General features: G+C 42.7%; 1 protein-coding gene across 1 annotated transcript in view; it reads right to left on the bottom strand.

Annotated features, from left to right (window-relative positions):
* Positions 1 to 16783, bottom strand: part of SLC9A9 (solute carrier family 9 member A9) — a 559615-nt gene that overhangs the window by 116952 nt on the left and 425880 nt on the right. Inside the window, exon 13 of the mRNA XM_064586786.1 lies at positions 356 to 411. Coding sequence (XP_064442856.1) covers positions 356 to 411 — 56 coding nt within the window. The remainder of the gene's footprint in view (positions 1 to 355; positions 412 to 16783) is intronic.

Below are 16783 nucleotides of genomic sequence, written 5' to 3'. Positions count from 1 at the left end.
ATGCATTGAATACATTTCACTGAGGGTATCTAAACTAGCAAGTCCTGGGGCAGGGATTTGAACTCCAGGCTACCTCATTCCAAGAGCCATGCTCTTGCTTTCACGCTGGAGAGTTCCCAGCTTCCTGCTGCCACAGAGAGGGTGCAAGGGCGTGCTAGTTCTTAGCATTCTAAAGGTGATGCAAAGGTTACTGATACCCTGAGTTCCCAGGTATTTTTAGTCATCGGATGTGTTTTTATCAGTGGAGGCAGCCCCCTTCAAGTTGAGCCCCTTGGCCACGTGCCGGACAAGCATGGAACATTCCGTGGAACAGAACATCTTGTATCTCTATACTCTATGAATTGGCCTCTTTGACTTGCCTGGTGTGAGGTGGGCTCCTCCTTCAGATCTTCATCCGGGTCCACACCAACTCTGTTAAGGAAATCAGAAAACTGGTTAAGGGCCTTGCTGCAGATGAGGTGAGACAGTTTTGTGTGACCGAACGCCTGAAGCAAATATGATACACATCAGAGGAAAGGTTTGGCAGAAAACCACCCTACCTCTCCCTGAATCAAAAGAACCTCAAATGGATTTATGTCAGAATAAGAATCTGTGCAGCTGGGCCTCAGCACAGCTAGTGAGACTGAGCACCAACAGCTGTTCCTCACTGCTGTTTCCTGATAAGAGTAGGAGCCTGAGAACCCGGGATAGGAGCCCTCAAAGAGAAGACCCCACAGTCCTGAAAATAGAGATCCTGGAGGAACGGCCACCTGCTACCCTTGCAGGACTCACTGACCAAACTGCCCTGGGAATGTGGGGGCCTGGGCTGGAGCAGTCTCCTGGAGACAGAAAAAACAATCCTTTGTGCAGATGCTCACCAAGGCGGCCAGTAAAGACGACCCAGGTTTGTGGGCCTAAGGCTTAAACAATTTGGGGGGCTCTCTTTAAGAAAATTAATACAAAAGTACAATTACAAAATTAGGTTTGGAAGAGACTCTTGAGAAAGAAACAATAAATTACAAAACATTTCATAATTTAAAAATCTGGCAAATGCAACAGACATCTCAAAAGCCACAAAATAAATAATATTCAAATTAATTAACTGCCTGCCACACTTCTAAAATAACTTTCTCCTCTGTAAGTTTTGCCTGCATACTTCAATACTTGCTCTACATAGGCAATGATTTTGTACAAGAGAGAATAGGAAGATGAGGTAAGCTTTTCTCCAGCAAGATTGATCAAAGTTATCGATAACTGGGAAGCACGAAAGCGCGCCTCCCTCTAAGACGTGCTTGCTGGGTGTACAACTGCTCAGACACCATGCCCTGCAGACACAAGGTTTCTGATCACCTTCATGTCACACAGTTGCCATAAACAAAGCACGGTGTGCTTATCCGTGTATACAGGGCATCACTGAATATATTCCTGATTTCTGTTTTGGGGGAGCACCCACGAGAATAGAATCCTCCACCTGGAATTTTACACCTCTCATGACTGGAAGAATTTTCCACAGACTAGCTTTAGGCTCGGTACATTTCAAGCCTTTTCTACCACTGCCCACAGACTTCTGAAGCCTAGTGCTGCAGGTCATATTCGTCTTTGATTCAGCCTTGCGGCACTATTCTTGTACACCATTCCTGCCCTGGGACGGCGAACCGGGACCTGCCCACGCCCAGAAGTGACTGGGGACCACACACATGTATAAACTAGATCTACTACTGAATATAAACTGAATGCATTCCCACTTCAGCTTCCCCTTGTCAGATCCCCCAAATGCCCACTCTAGGGCCAACTGACCAGAGGAGAGGTACGACTGAGGGGAAACCGTAGTGGAAAGAAACAGTCATCAAACCCAACTGTGGTTAAAATATATTCCTCTTGCAAATCTTGCAAAAACACAGGACCATGGGATCACAATGCTGGGTCTCTTCCCACGGCCTCAAAAGGGCCAGAGCGATTGAGGGGCTTGGAGCTTGAATTTCCTCTGCTCCAGAGTGGGCCTCTCTGCCTGTTGTGGGGGCAGGCTGGGAGGACTGGCGCGGAGCAGCTCAAGGCCGCCCACACCTGGCTCAAGCTCCCCCAGAGCCTTTCCTGTGAACGCTACAATTCCTAGAGCTTTCGGGTCTTCCCTTCAACTCCCCTGGTAAACGCATCTTTAGTCCGCTTGCTTGCTCGCAGTTCTGTTCTCCAGGTGGAGGAGGGGAAGGCAGGGTCAGAAGCCACCAGTGGGCAGATGCGTTAGCATGTGAAAGGAAAGCAGTGCAGAGACAGCTTGTTTAAAATACCTCTGATACTTCAAAAATCGGTGTCTTTGGGCATGAATAGCCTCTTCTTTCTAACCCAGGGGGTGAAATGGGTAGCTATTTATTGTGTGTGGAACTGAGAAGAGCCTCTGGTGGGAACCAACCTTTGATTTTCTTAGAGTAGAAAAAGCTATTTGATCTATTTGAAGTCAGAGGGAGAGAAGGAAGGGGAAAGGAAGGAGGGAGGGAGAGGGGTTAGAGAGGAGAGAGAAGGAAGGTGAGGAAAGAGACAAAGAGAGAAGGGAGAGTCACCCTGTGGCCTAATGGATAAGGCATTGGTCTCCCAAAGCCAGAAGGGAGGAAGGAGGCAGTGCAGGGGGAGGGAGGAGAGGAGAGGAGAGAGAGAAGTCCAGGAGGAGGGGAGCAAGTGAAGGGTCACTGAGGGTGGAGGGCTAGAGGAGGAGAGAGAGAGAGAGAGGGAGGAGGTGAGGAAGGGGTAGGGAAGAAAGAGTGGAGGGGAGTTAAGGCCCAGCCTCCTGAGGGTGGTCCAGGCAGTGACACTGCGGTGCAGATGGCCTGAGTCCGACCTCTGTGAACAGTGAGGCATGAGCGTGGAGACACCCTGGCCCCCTCTCTCCTGAGGCTGGGCCACGTTCAAGGCTCTGCTCAGTCTGAGCTCTGTGGCTGATGCTGGGAGCCTAGGACCCCTTATTTCTGGGTAAGCCCAGATCCCCCTTCTCCCTGCCTCCCACTTCCCACTCCCCAGAGGACTCCCTGGCACCTGTGTAGGCTGTGAGGGTCCTGAAGTTCCCGCTGCTGCATCTGTTTAGAGCTTTTTTCAGGTTCCCTGTCTAGAAAACTGGAGATAACAGAAATCGAATTTCCCAAGAAACCCAACGTTTAAGGTTTGAGGCAGTACTGAGGTTTTCACGAAAATTTAAGCTTTCTTTTCAGCAGCCATCAAAGCAGACATTTCTAGTTTCAATTACTCCAGCAGCCAGATGGAGCTGAGGAATCATGGCAGCGGATTAAGTTCTTCAGTTTTATGTGGGACTCAGTGAAGAGCATCTCAGAGGCCTAAGAAATGCTGTTCTACTGGGAGCAAGAACGCCTCCTCCCTCCTCCCATTTCATGGAAGGTCAGGGTCTGCTCCTGGGACCAGGCCTGGAGCCCTTCCTGGCCTTGAGCAGACGAAGTGTCTCAAGTGGCTCGAGGAAAGAGAAAGTCCATATAAGTTATTTCCGTCCTGGGGCAGCTGGGTGAGCAAAACAGACGTGGCTCCCGCCCTCACACAGCATGCATTTTGGCAGGTCGAATTAGAAAAATCTAAAAAATTTACTATCATTTACGTGCTATGAAGGAAAGGCATATAAGAACAATGCCTTCTTTCTCTTGTGATTTTAGCTCCTTTTGATAAAAATCTTGCTAAATTATATTCCCTGGCTTATTCCTTAAACAGAGAGTGGTGGGGATACTCGGATCTTGACTGGAAGTCTCAGCATCGCCACTGGCCCAATAAAGTCTAACACTTGTGGTGTTATAATGATTTCCAAGTGCTATATGAACCTCTTTATACTCACATTAAATAACCCCTGGCTACTATTCTTTCTCTTTTAAAAATTCTTATATCTGCCAGTTAAATTGCCTTGATTTCTTGCCGGCAACAATAAGTTAGCAGATTGTCTCTGTGCTCCCTCCCACTTTTTCATTTAGTACGGGACTGATTACCTGATAGTCAACTTTAATACGTCTTTTTAAGTTTCTAATACACAGACATACACACATACACAACAAAACACTAAACTAGAAACGTTATAGAAGGGCTTACAAGTAAACCACTGTTATTCTCTGCCCACCTCTCCACCCCACTTCCCCACACCAGCTCCCCGTGGCCTCTGGGGGCCATTTGCTACCTTTTCCCGATTGTGATATATGAACTGATATCCGCACGCACGCACATTCACACAGCATCCCCAGGGTCAGGCGAACATGCCAGGGGCATCTATATCTCTTACTCTCCTGCTCAAGAAAGCAAGTCAGAATGTGAAAGTGACATTCTGTTAGGGTTAACCTTGAATCCACTCACTCTTAGGTCTAAAAGATTGTTCCCACACTAGGGGTTTTGAGAGATTAACAGAAAGAAGACATGATGTCACATAGCTTGTGGTGCCGTGCGTGTTTACAACAACTTTCCAGGTGAGAGAGAGCACAGGTGTGTATGGGACGAAGTCCAACCTCCTTAGGTGATACCCAAGGCTCTTTAGCACCCTTCCCATGGTGTTAAGCTACCCTTTCTGTTCATCTCACCTGGACACAATGGCCCACGGTTGCTGACTGGACCTGTCCTTGTTGCTGAGCCCTATTACCCGATACAATCCCAGAGCTGTGGCCTTGCCCAGATCTGCCGATGCCTCTCCCATCGACCGAATCCCCTCCCTCCAGACTCCGACATGGTCACCACTGGGCATCTCTGAGTCACCACCTCCTTTCCTGAACTTTCTGCCACTGTCCCTCCCCTTCCGATCACCACCATGGACCATCCATCTTATTGCCCCACCTTGGTTCAAATCCCCCATCACTTAATGCTTTCACTGACTTGGACTGCGCGTGGCTGTATACCGCCAACTCTGTTCTCTGCTCCCAGACCCGACCCTTTCTGTGGCACCTGCAATCACCGTGCTCTGGCTATGGCCACTCTGGCCCACCCTGTGTTCACCTGTCTGGTTATGTGCAGGTGCACAGGCCAAGCTGGTGCTCTTCATGATGTACCAGCACTAGCTGGAATCCCAGGACTCACAACTGCCCTGTGGTTGTTGAAGCATCAGTGAAACCCAGCTCTTAAGAGCCTCTCACTGCTGTGTGAGCTGCGTCACTCACTGAGCTCCGTTCTCCTCATTGGCACAATGGTGATAATAACAGAACATGTTCTCCAGGGTTCGGGTGAAGATTCTATGAAAAAATACTTATAAAAGTGGTTAGCTTAGGACCTGATACCTAGTAAGCTCTCAACAAATGTTAGCAGCTATTGTCCATGTTATTATTTTTATTATTATCACTACTTAAAAAATCACTGGGGCCAGTGTTCTCTGCCATACTCACTGCTCACTAGTTTCAAGATCAGCCCTCCTAACCCCCAGTTCTACAAGGGACAACCTTTGAATGTATAGGAATACCTACAGCTAAGCATCGTGAGTAGTCAGGGCACATCAGGGATTTCATAGTAAAACATCATTTCTATTTAAAGAGGGCCAAACTTCCCAGATTGGAATTTATTTCAAATTTCCTGGTAGACTGGTGGAGTAAGAGGGCAATGAAGAAGGAAAGGAAGGTGTCTGAAGAGTGAGGGGAAGAGAGAGTATGGGTAGAGCTGAGCAGAAGGAGAGCAGAGAGAAGGAAGGTGGAAAGGAAGCACTACGTGATTATAAAGACTAAGTGCAGGTGGTGGATAAATAACTGGAAAGGTGTGTGCAACTTTAGGAAAGGGAAGCCACGGGTGGATGGATGAACAACCACACAGCCCCCAAAACATTTATAAAAATATAGAGAAATAAAGAACCAGTATGAGATTAAAAGGCAATTAAAAAGATGGTTAACATGAGAGACGATGGACTCTGAAAAACAAACTGAGAGTTCTGGAGGGGAGGGGGGTGGGAGGATGGGTAAGCCTGGTGGTGGGTATTGAGGAGGGCACGTTCTGCATGGAGCACTGGGTGTTATGCACAAACAATGAATCATGGAACACTTCATCTAAAACTAATGATGTAATGTATGGGGATTAACATAACAATAAAAAAATTAAAAAAAAAGACTGGTTAAAATTTTATACAATGCTTTGCATTCCTGATGTACCTTTTAATTTTAAGCAAGTCGGATGCTGCCTCTACGGTATTCAAATGAAAATGAAAGTGAGCTTCGAACATATTCCCAGCTGTGCTCTCACACATCTCACTCCGGGCTCCTCATTTACAATGAGCATCCAGCTCCATTCTCAGAGCAAAACTCATCTCCGTGCTACCCTAATGCACCTCCCCTCCTATCGCTCCTCCGTTCTTTGGTGAGTTTTATTAGACATATTGAAATCTCAGGATGCCTCCACATCCAATCATGGCCGAAAAGAATGCTCCAAAGGCGGGTTTTTCTTCGAGGGGAAGCAAGGTGAGTAACTAACAAAAGGCTCACTTTTCCCATTAAAGTCAACAAAATCCATTCTGATCTGTATCACTTAGCACCTCCAGAAAGGCAGTGAAATATTATTAGGGCTTAGTCTTACTGTGTGAATCCCAACAGTCCTAGGTGCAATTTTGGTTCTTTTGAGCCCCCTGCTGACAGGGGCTGGGTGGTGGGGGAGGAGAAACCATTTCCTCTAAGAATTGTGTTTGACGGCTGAGTGTAAAAAATGACATTTTCAGGAAGGGATGAGTGACTGGATATTGAGCACATACATACAGCAGGACAGTGGAGGAGTATGCAAGACACCCCCAGAGGTTTGGGGACTATCGTGTAGCTATGAGAACATCACACAGGGGCCCAAACCTGGTACTTCACCACCGCCATCCCATATCACTTGAGTAAATATTAGTGGAGATTGTGCATGACCAAAATTAATCCAATCAATCATTCAAACATTTTAAATCTGTTTTGGGGGAAATAAGAAAATGAACTAAAGTAAATGAAACAACTCTCTTCAGGTTATTTCGCTATTTCAACGTGGCACAGTAGTTAAGAGTTGGGACCATGGAGCCAGGCTGCGTGTGTTCAAATCTCATTTCTATCATTTACTGGATATGTAACTTTGGGACAAATTCCTTAACCTCTCTAAACCTCAGTTTTCTCGGTAATGAATGGGGATAAGTATATATCTACATTATGGGCTAATATAAGAATAAAATACGTTTATACGTATAAAGTATGTAAAAGACTGGCTGCCACCTACAAAGCTCTCCCGAAACATTCGCTGATGTTCTTATTGTTATTGTTGTTATTATTATTAGGAAAAAATTGGGGCGCCTGGGTGGCTCAGTCGGTTAAGTGTCTGCCTTTGGCTCAGGTCATGATCCCAGGGTCCTGGGATCGAGCCCCGTATCGGGCTCCCTGCTCATCAGGGAGTCTGCTCCTCCCTCTCCCTCTACCCCTTCCCCTGCTTGTGCTTTCTCTCTCAAATAAATAAATAAGATTTTTAACAAGAGGGAAAAAAAGGAAAAAAATTGATGTACCCTGCATGGAATGGTAAACACAATATAGGTTAAAGCCAAGAGTAGATTTTTCTATAAATTACATATGCTAGGATATAAAGGTCAATGCCAGGATTCCTGTCCTCAATGGCCCAAGATCTAATAGGGAGACAGACCTTGGAAACAAAGAGCTATGGTATGGTGAGATTAGCATTGTACACAGTTATTTGAACACACCAACAGATAGCCCAACCAAGATGGGCTGTAGAGAGGTCGGGTACATTTCACAGAGGAGTAGGGTATTGAAAAGTGACTGTTGTGGAATGCCTGACCTTAAGCTTTTTGACTCCAGTGAAAGTGCCTGACATTAAGCTTTTGTTTGCTGAGGCATCCATTTCAAAATACATCCATCTGGAATAAACATACTGCCAGCTGTGATTCAGCTACTAGCTAAATAACCAGACAAGGAATTAAGCTATCCCATTCATAAGTTTCCACTTTCAGAAAGCCCTGGGTAACCTAGAGGACTGACCACTTGGTGATCCCACTTCTGACTGCCTATGCCCTAATTCCTGCCCTTATGCTTTACATTAGCCACTCAAGAGTGAACAAGTGAAAACCTAGGCACTCCACCTTGGACTCTGATAAAGGCAGAACCCTAGGTCCATGCTCTTTCTCTCTTTCTATGTACATCCTAGCTGCATGGCCTCAAGCATGCCAGGACGTGTGAGTAATAAATCTTATTCCTTCAAAGTTCCCTGATGGTTTTTGCTGAAGTGTGGGCATCTTGCAATCATGATGAAGACCACAAGACCACACATTTGGCCCTGCTGGGGAAAATGTCTGTGGGATCTCTCTATGAGTAATACAACCAGGTGTGTGTCTCAGGCATTCCTAGCCCACAGCACCACTATCAATAGGCTTGGACCAACACAACAGAGAGGGTAAGTTTAATGGTAAGTGAAAGCGAATTTGGGAGAGGGCACTCCAGGCTGAGGGCACAGCACAGGCAAAGGCATAGAAGTTTAAAAGTACGAAGGAGGTTTAAGACATGGTAAATAGCATTATGTGGCTACACTGTGAAGGTTATGCACGATGAGGTGGGTAGAGTTAGTTTGGGTGAGATCAGAAAGTAATTTGAGGATAAATTATAAAGGGCCTTGAATGCTATGCTTAGGAAAAGTGTTTTGTTTTTTTGTTTTGTTTTATTTTGTTTTGCTTTTGTTTTTGTTTCCTGTAGGCAATAGGGGTTGAAATAATTAGATTTATGTTCTAGAAAAATCACTGGTGGCAAAATTGTGATATTAAGAAACTGGAAACACGAAGGTCATTTAGTAGTAGACTACTGCGATACTCTATCCAAGAGCCCACTAGAGTCTAAAGGAAGATAGAGGCGGTAGAGAAGAGATGGATCTGACAGATGTATACTTAGAGGGGTGGTGGGACATGACAGACTGACTGTAAAGTGAAGGAGAGGAAAGTTCTGAAATGTTTCTGAATTTCCATTCAGGACCAGAACCATTCACCCCTGCCATTAACCATGTTACTGGAGAAGTATGAGTGGGAATATTCCCTGAGGTATACATCCTGTTAGAAAGATGAAACAAGCTCAGGGTTAGTAGGGTCTGAGCATATCTATTGTGAGTGAAGCAAGGTTAGCTCTATACATTCTTATCAGCTCAAGAAAAATAGCCTCTCCTCCTCTGGAGTTTTCGCTTTTTGCTGTCTGAAGTGGAGGCTGAGACCAAACAGTAAAGCCCAAGGAATAAGGGAGGTATAATTGATGTTTCAAGGTCAAGGTCAGTGTACTGGGAATGTTAATGGAAGCTAGAGAAGGGTGTGTCATATTGGGTATTTGAAGACAGTTTGGGAATCTTATTTACAGAAAGGTTGGTAGGAAAGAGGCTCAGGAGAGTAATTTATCATAACCTTGGAAAGAGGTGAACATTTTCTGAAAGAAGGTTGTGGCAATAGATGTAGAAAATTTCAGTTTGGATTAATATGCACTCTGTGGGACAGAATCACATGGGAGATAGCCAGATGTCGTCCGTGTGGGCTCAGTATCAGGAAAAATAACAGCCCCTCCTTTCTTGCTTGCTTTCAGGCAAAGGATGAGGGATTATATCAGAAGTGTGACAGTGAGTCTCTTGGTCAGCAACTGGGTAGATGATTTTACACTTCTCTCGGAAGACTGGCTTTAGAGCATAAAGGTTAATGGGTGCTGAGAGGCAACTCTGATTTTAAATTTAGGAAGTGATAAGATGACATATGTGCCAGTGAAGGAAGAACAGGTAGTTCTACAATTTGAGGACATGAAGCATGTGATATGACTGCGAACCCCATAGAAGAGTAAGATACAAGTCTGGGGATGCTGCTGAGAGCAGGGCTGCCACTCTGGGTTTCCACAGGTGCATGGACACATTGTTATCTGCTGGTTTCCTGAATGCTCTCCTAGGTTATACTTTCCCACACCTGGGATATGTCTGATTACCAAACTGAAACTGGCTGGATCAAGGGTGCATGTGACATTCCTGTCCTCATCCAGAGGCTGCCCACATGACTTTAAAAAATTTTTTTTTCTCCCAGAGATTATGGGTGGGACACTATCAGGCTGACCAGAGTAAAGAAGGGTCTCGTCTCTAACTTTTTGCTGACACAGTTTACTGAAAATACCAGCTAACAGCTAGTAAGAGGCATATAGCATAATCATCAGGAGTTAGACACCCTAACCAGCTAGTCCCATCATTTACTTGTGCGACTGCAGGCAAGAAGCTGTGCCTCAGTTTCCTTTTCCATAAAATGGAATATGAATAGTAACTATTCCAGGGGTGACTGTGAGGTAATGCCCTCAGAAGGCTCAGCAGAGGACTTTACCTAGAAAGTGCTTAGAGGTGGTAGCTGCTATTCTTGCTGAGGTGGTTGTGGATGTTGTTGTCTTTGCTACGTAGGCCTTCTGAATGAAGATTTAGCTGTGACTATCTCTAGCATAAGAGTAATGTTTTAGGGGCACCTGGATGGCTTAGTCGGTTAAGTGTCTGACTCTTGGTTTCAGCCCAGGTCATGATCTCAGGGTCGTGGGATTGAGCTGAGCATCGGGCTCTACGCTCAGCGTGGAGTCTGCTTGAGATTCTCTCCCTCTCCCTTTGCCTCTTCCTGCCGCTTGCATGTGTGCTCTCTCCCTCAAATAGATAAATAAACAAACAAATAAATAAAATCTTGAAAAAAGAAAGAGTTATGTTTTACCCTTCCTCACCTGATCTTAAAATAGGCTTTCCTTGGGGCGCCTGGGTGGCTCAGTCGTTGAGCGTCTGCCTTCGGCTCAGGTCATGATCCCGGGGTCCTGGGATGGAGCCCCGCATCGGGCTCCCTGCTCAACAGGGAAGCCTGCTTCTCCCTCTCCCACTCCCCCTGCTTGTGTTCCCTCTGTCTCTCTCTGTCAAATAAATAAATAAAATCTTTAAAGAAAAAAAATAGGCTTTCCTTGTGATTCTGGTTGTGATTCTGGCTCCATTGAAGGCTTATTTACAGTGTAAAGACTGATTAGAGTAGGTGTGCTCTGGATGTGTAGATGAGCCGTGGGGCCAGTGTTTATAATGTCTGACAATTTAGAAATACATTTGGGAACATATAAGTAGGCTGAAAACATTATGTTCTTTGAAAAATAAACACCAATAAACAAGTACATGTCACAGACACAAATACAGATGTACATCCTGTTCTTTAAGTTTGGCAAGACTTCTTCTGAATTTGGAGTGCTTAGTTCTGCCAAGATGTAAGCTAATTTCAGGCTGCAGATAACAGTCAATCAGAAACTGGATTGAGACTGAATACTTAGGCTAATTTTTTTTGACCTAAGCCACAAGAAGCACACTAACATCCTTTGGTGGGAAGATAGATGCAATAGCTTATCAAGTTATCTGGACTTTCTTCCCTAAGGCTGCACTCGGGGTGCCCTGCTTGGGCAATTAGGGATTTATCAGAGCCAAGCACATTCCCCAGAAAAGCTATCCTTTCAAGTGGATGAGCTTGTTTAAATTCTAGTGTGTTTCCATGTGGGGCATCTTCTCCATGTCAAAGTGAAGATGTTGTATGAGAAAGAAAAGAGATATTTTATTATTGAATATAAGGTTGTTGTAGGAGTCTGCTTTCTACGTTGGTGGGAAACTAAAAGCGGTTGAAAATAAATCCCAAACTGTCAGACGTCTGAATGAGAAGTGGAAAACTTAAAACCTAGAAACTACTGTGGTAGTCAAACAGGCTCATATGACAGTACCAGAAGTGCATCTCCTTCTCTCACTCCAAACCATCCCAAGCTATTAAGAACTCCAGGTGTAACTGTGGCCCTACTCCCAGCTCTCCATTAAAGACCATGCTTGGTGTACAATGTGGATCTGAAGTACCATCTCAGGACAAGTCTTTACATTGCTATTCTTTGAGGTGCTTGGGCTTCAGAGGGAATGTATTCTTGGGATACGAGGAACATATTCTCTTCATGAGAAATCATCTACAGAAATCAAGAATGAACTCTGACAATGAAGGGACACATACATCTGACAATGGAACATACAGTTAGGGAAGCATAAAATTCTCTAAGCAATCATGCAGGAGAAAAGGTGACTCAGCCAAAGTAAATGATGACCAGGAGACATTTATGTGGGATGATGTCCTGGAAGTAATCCTAAGAGAAGAACAACAAAAGTTTGCAAAACTGAAGGATGTTTACCTACAGCACAAGTGATGAGAAAGGTACAGTTCCAATGGTTGGTTCTGAACTCTTCATCCCAAAATGACTTTACTTGTTAGCAGGGCAGGTGATCTACAAGAAGTTTTGAGAAGGCTACCTCCCCAAATCATGACCTTCTATAATTTCGAGTGCCTAAATTTCCTTAGCGTGAGTTAAAGCTCTTCATTCCTCATTGAAGCCTAGACCTAAAGGCAAAAACTTGGGAGAGGTAATATTCAGTCTTGTATTCACACAAGGTAGAAGTGAGTGGATCACATTTATTCCTGAGAATGGAAAGAACTGAGAACAAAATCCCAAGGACAAAAAGACACCAAGGTTTTAAGAGAGGGCACTGAAGTAAGGCAGGCAGAGGGTAAAAAGCCAGTTGGAGGTGTAAAATTATAATAGCAGCAGCTAACATATATTGAGTGCTTATAGAGTGCTAGAGCATGCACTAGGTAATATTCATGTATTACCTAAAGCATATGGAGTTTGGGAAAGATCTGAAGTTATCATTGTAACACTATACATTTTAGTAATCAAAAACAAAAAAAGAGATTTATAATCCATTTCTGTAAGTTAGCCATTAAAAAGCACTTGCAACTGGGTTCTGCAATAATTTTTCACCTGTAAATCTTTTGCTTCTGGCCATCTATCACCAACATCCTATAGATGGTAGACAATTATTAACCATGTATACTTAAAACATGAAAAAATAGCCAAAGAAGATGGTTTCACCAACACTAATAAATCACTAAAATAGAAATTAAAATAGCTTTCGGATAAATAATGATTGCCCAAACCATTATTTTAGCTCACATTTGGAAGTAGACTGTTGTCTCTAACCTCTACAAACCACTGAAATCTTATTCTCCTTTGGGGTGCTTACCACTTTAGAAGGCCATGTGATGCTATTAATAATTAGTATCCAACTTTGTGATATACACCTATTAACTTTTCAATAAAAACACTTGCCTATTCCCAGAAAAGTTGAGTCAGAAATACTAGTCTTAATATTGCATTATCTTGCTTTTTGCTAAAAATGAATAAATATCTTAATTTTAAAAGGGAAATTGACAGGTAGAGATAATGGGTAAGCTAGGAAGCTGCTATTGCATGACTCATCAAAGGAGAAGAAAATAATTTTAGTTTCTTGCCGAGAGGGATTAAAGTAAATCACTAGAAAAATCATGCTTCTCTCTGACCAAACCAGCTGCTATTAGGATAAGGCTGAGGCACAGGCTTGCATTTAGGACTGTGTTAAAATGAAATTAAACGTTTAAGCTTTAAAATGTAAAAGAATTCATGGTCACTGCTAGAATTATATTGAAAAACTGCACTTTGATTTCACAGTTAAAGGGTTAAAATCAGGGACATGATGCAAGAATTAATGAAAATGCCACTGGGAAGAGGTTGTCTGAGAGCAGATGAAAAAGAGGAAGACGAAAGGCCTGGGTAAAAATCTGCTATAAAACAGGTTTTCAAATTACCACGAAGATTGCAGAAAGTGCACAGCATGGGAACAGAATTAGCATCAATTTGGCAGAAAATGAAATAATGAGAGTTAAGTGAATGCTCATGGCAAATGCAACATTCAGGCTTTTTTAGTCTATCATTCCAGAAGATCATGATGACAGCTTAAACAACTATTGAGATGAACTGATATTTTTCCTGACACCACTCTAAGCCCTAAAAGTATGTATCAGCTGGGATAGGTGGACTCTTTCATTAATTCCCTGCTTTACTGACTTCTTTCATTCATTCATGAAATCCTGGTTGGAGATATACCATGACCATTATTACATGCTAGACATTTTGATGGACATAAAAATGTGTTAAACCAGATACATCCTCAAGGTACTTACACCGAATTCCATCGAATCAAAGGTGCCATCGATGATAAAGCACACTATTACTTTATGTAGTTCTAAGAGGAAACATGTTGCTAATTGTATTTCTGACACCATTCGGTATAAGACACAGCCTGACTTTAGAAATGTTAAGATGTGAAAAAAGGTGCAGGTGTAATCAATGACACATCTACACAAAATAATCAAAATCCAGTGCTCAATAACAATGCCAGACCATTAAGCACACCAGCCTCTGGACATATGAGTAGTATATTATCTGCCTCTTGGGGGAAAAGCCCAAAGAGATATTTTTAAATCTTTTAACAAAATGTTCTTTTACTGCTTACAGATTAGAAAATAATACATTCCTGTTCTTAATTCTATGGTAAACAACTCCAAGTCTCTAGGTGAAATCAGAGCTGGGACTAGGGGAGGTAAGCGAGGCACAGTCTCCCCATGGGCTGTGCAAGTGCTGAGCATTTGCCTGATCCTGAGACTGTAGATTTTGCATCTTAGGTACTACATTTGCCTCACCCTAATCCTGACCTTGGGTGAAATAACCTCACAATTGTTCTTGTTGCCTCACCCTGGGATCTTTGGGAATTGTATGACTTTTTCCACTTGCCACTCTAGATCCACTTTTCTGCCTCCTTCCCCTCACTGTTCTGGGCTCCAGGATGCTCACCAACGGGATAGCACTGATTGCATTCTCTTACCCTCTAACTCTGGATTGGTTTTGGCTGAAGAGAAGTGATGGCAGGATATTGGAAGGAGAGGAGAGTGAAGACAGGATATTTATTCCTCAGGCTCCCTCCCTGCCAGGTCACCACGGTTGTCTATGTCCCTCTCACAAAGCCTCAGCTTGGAATTGGCAGCCTTTTTTATACAGCTTCTCTCTCTGGGTTCCGGTCAATACTCTCTCTGCCCTTTTTGAGTACAGAGCAGTAACTACTCTCCACGGATCCTGGCCCTGGGGTACTGCACTATCCCTCACTGGTTTTCTAAAACCAGCCTGTATCTTTGTAAATATTCCCTTTATTAGTTTCCTTTAAATGACTCCGTTTGGATGTGCTGCTTTTTGCCTTCCTGGATATAGAGAGTTTCACATCCGTAAGCATACAGCTATAGAAAGGTCTCACTTGAACTGGGAACTTTAAGTTCATAGGCATTTGAAATTTCTTAAGGAACTCCTGAATATAATAATCTTAAACAGAGCTTTGTTTCCAGCCTTAAAGTTACAATGGTGGTTTTTTGTTTTTTTTTTCCTTACTGTTTTCTTTTGGGTGCCTGAATATTCATGCCCATTTGACATACATTGCTCCAAACCCTAGGCAGGATCAGATTTCCACAGGGAATTTATATATAAGTTGTGGCATCTGCCAGTTGCAGATGTAAGGAGTGCAAATCATATCATAAGATATAGTAGGACCTAAACAGGAGGAATGAAAGTGTTCCAGAACAGAATCCACTTATTATACCCAACGGCAACTGTGCTTTCTTAAATGTTCCAACCTAAACTACTGAATTCTGTAGAAATGTTAAGCATTCTCAGAAGTTTTTCTAGAAACTGAAATTGCACCCTAGTAAAGTAGTAAGTTGGAGCTCACCAGCTCAGACTGAGCAATCTGGATCCTGCTGATCTTCCTAATGGTGAGCTTGGTGAAAACAGTTCACATCAGGCTCAGAACTACAAGGGTAAGGGACCTCAGATCATGTCATCCTACCACATCATTTTAAAAATGAAAATGCTAAGATCCATAAAGATCACTTGGTAGGGATTACTTGGCAGAAGTTATTAGGTAGTAAGTAATAGAAGCAAGACTAACCAGTTTTTAAATTGAGATTATTTCCTTTCAACTTTGTATGTTGCCTACCTGAAATAAACAAGTGAATAAGCATGAGGTAGATTATGAAACCTTTTTTAATCACTTCAGTGAGAATGAACTTTTAGGAAAAGGAAAGATTAAAATGTGGAAAGTAGTAGAAGATACTTATTCCCCAAATGTCGGCATATAACAATACAGAGTGAATTTGAAATTTGAAAGCAATATGGCTGTAGCGTGGTGTGATGTGTTATTTCTCAAATTCTGATAATTCACGTAGCATCTTTGTGATTTTTTTACATAACTGAAAGCCATTTGTACCATTATTTCTTCAATATTTCCCTTTAACTTTTCTTTCTTCCATTTTGTCAGTTTTGCTTCATGTATTCTGGGGTTTTCTTATTATGAACATATGTCTACAACTGTTATTTCTGATGCATTGGCCTTATTTATCATTATAAAAGGATCTTTTGTAACGTGTGTGTGTCACAGTCCATTTTGTCTGCTCTTAGTATGCTATTCCAGTTCTCTTATAGTTACTGTTTTCATGGTATATCTTTTTCCATCTTTTGCCTTTAGCTTATTTGTATCTTTGAATCTAGTGGGATCTTATTTTTGTTTTTTAAATCTAGTCTGATAATCTCTACCCTTTGATTACATGGTTTAGTTCATTCACATGTAACGTTTTATTAATATAGTTAGATTTACTTAAGTCGTTTTACTATTTGTTTTCTATATGTCTCATGTATTTTGTATTCTTCTGTTCTTCCCTTACTGCTTTCTTTTGTAGTAAATGGATAATTCCAATGTTCTTTTTTAATTCCTTGAATGGCTTTTCAAATATATTTTTGGAGTTATTTTCTTAGTGGTTGCTCTAGGGAATATAGTATACATCTTATCACACTCTATTTCAGAATTATACTACTTTAATTCCAGTGAGATATAGAATATTTGCACCATTCTATTCTCTTCCCCTTCCTTTATACTATTAATG

This window comes from Mirounga angustirostris, unplaced genomic scaffold (genome assembly GCF_029215605.1).
Source record: "Mirounga angustirostris isolate CCGP_5_RB_7025 unplaced genomic scaffold, mMirAng1.0.hap1 SCAF_1, whole genome shotgun sequence".
Classification (NCBI taxonomy): domain Eukaryota; kingdom Metazoa; phylum Chordata; class Mammalia; order Carnivora; family Phocidae; genus Mirounga; species Mirounga angustirostris.
Note: the sequence above shows the minus strand (reverse complement) of the source record. Positions and strands in the feature narration are given on the sequence as shown.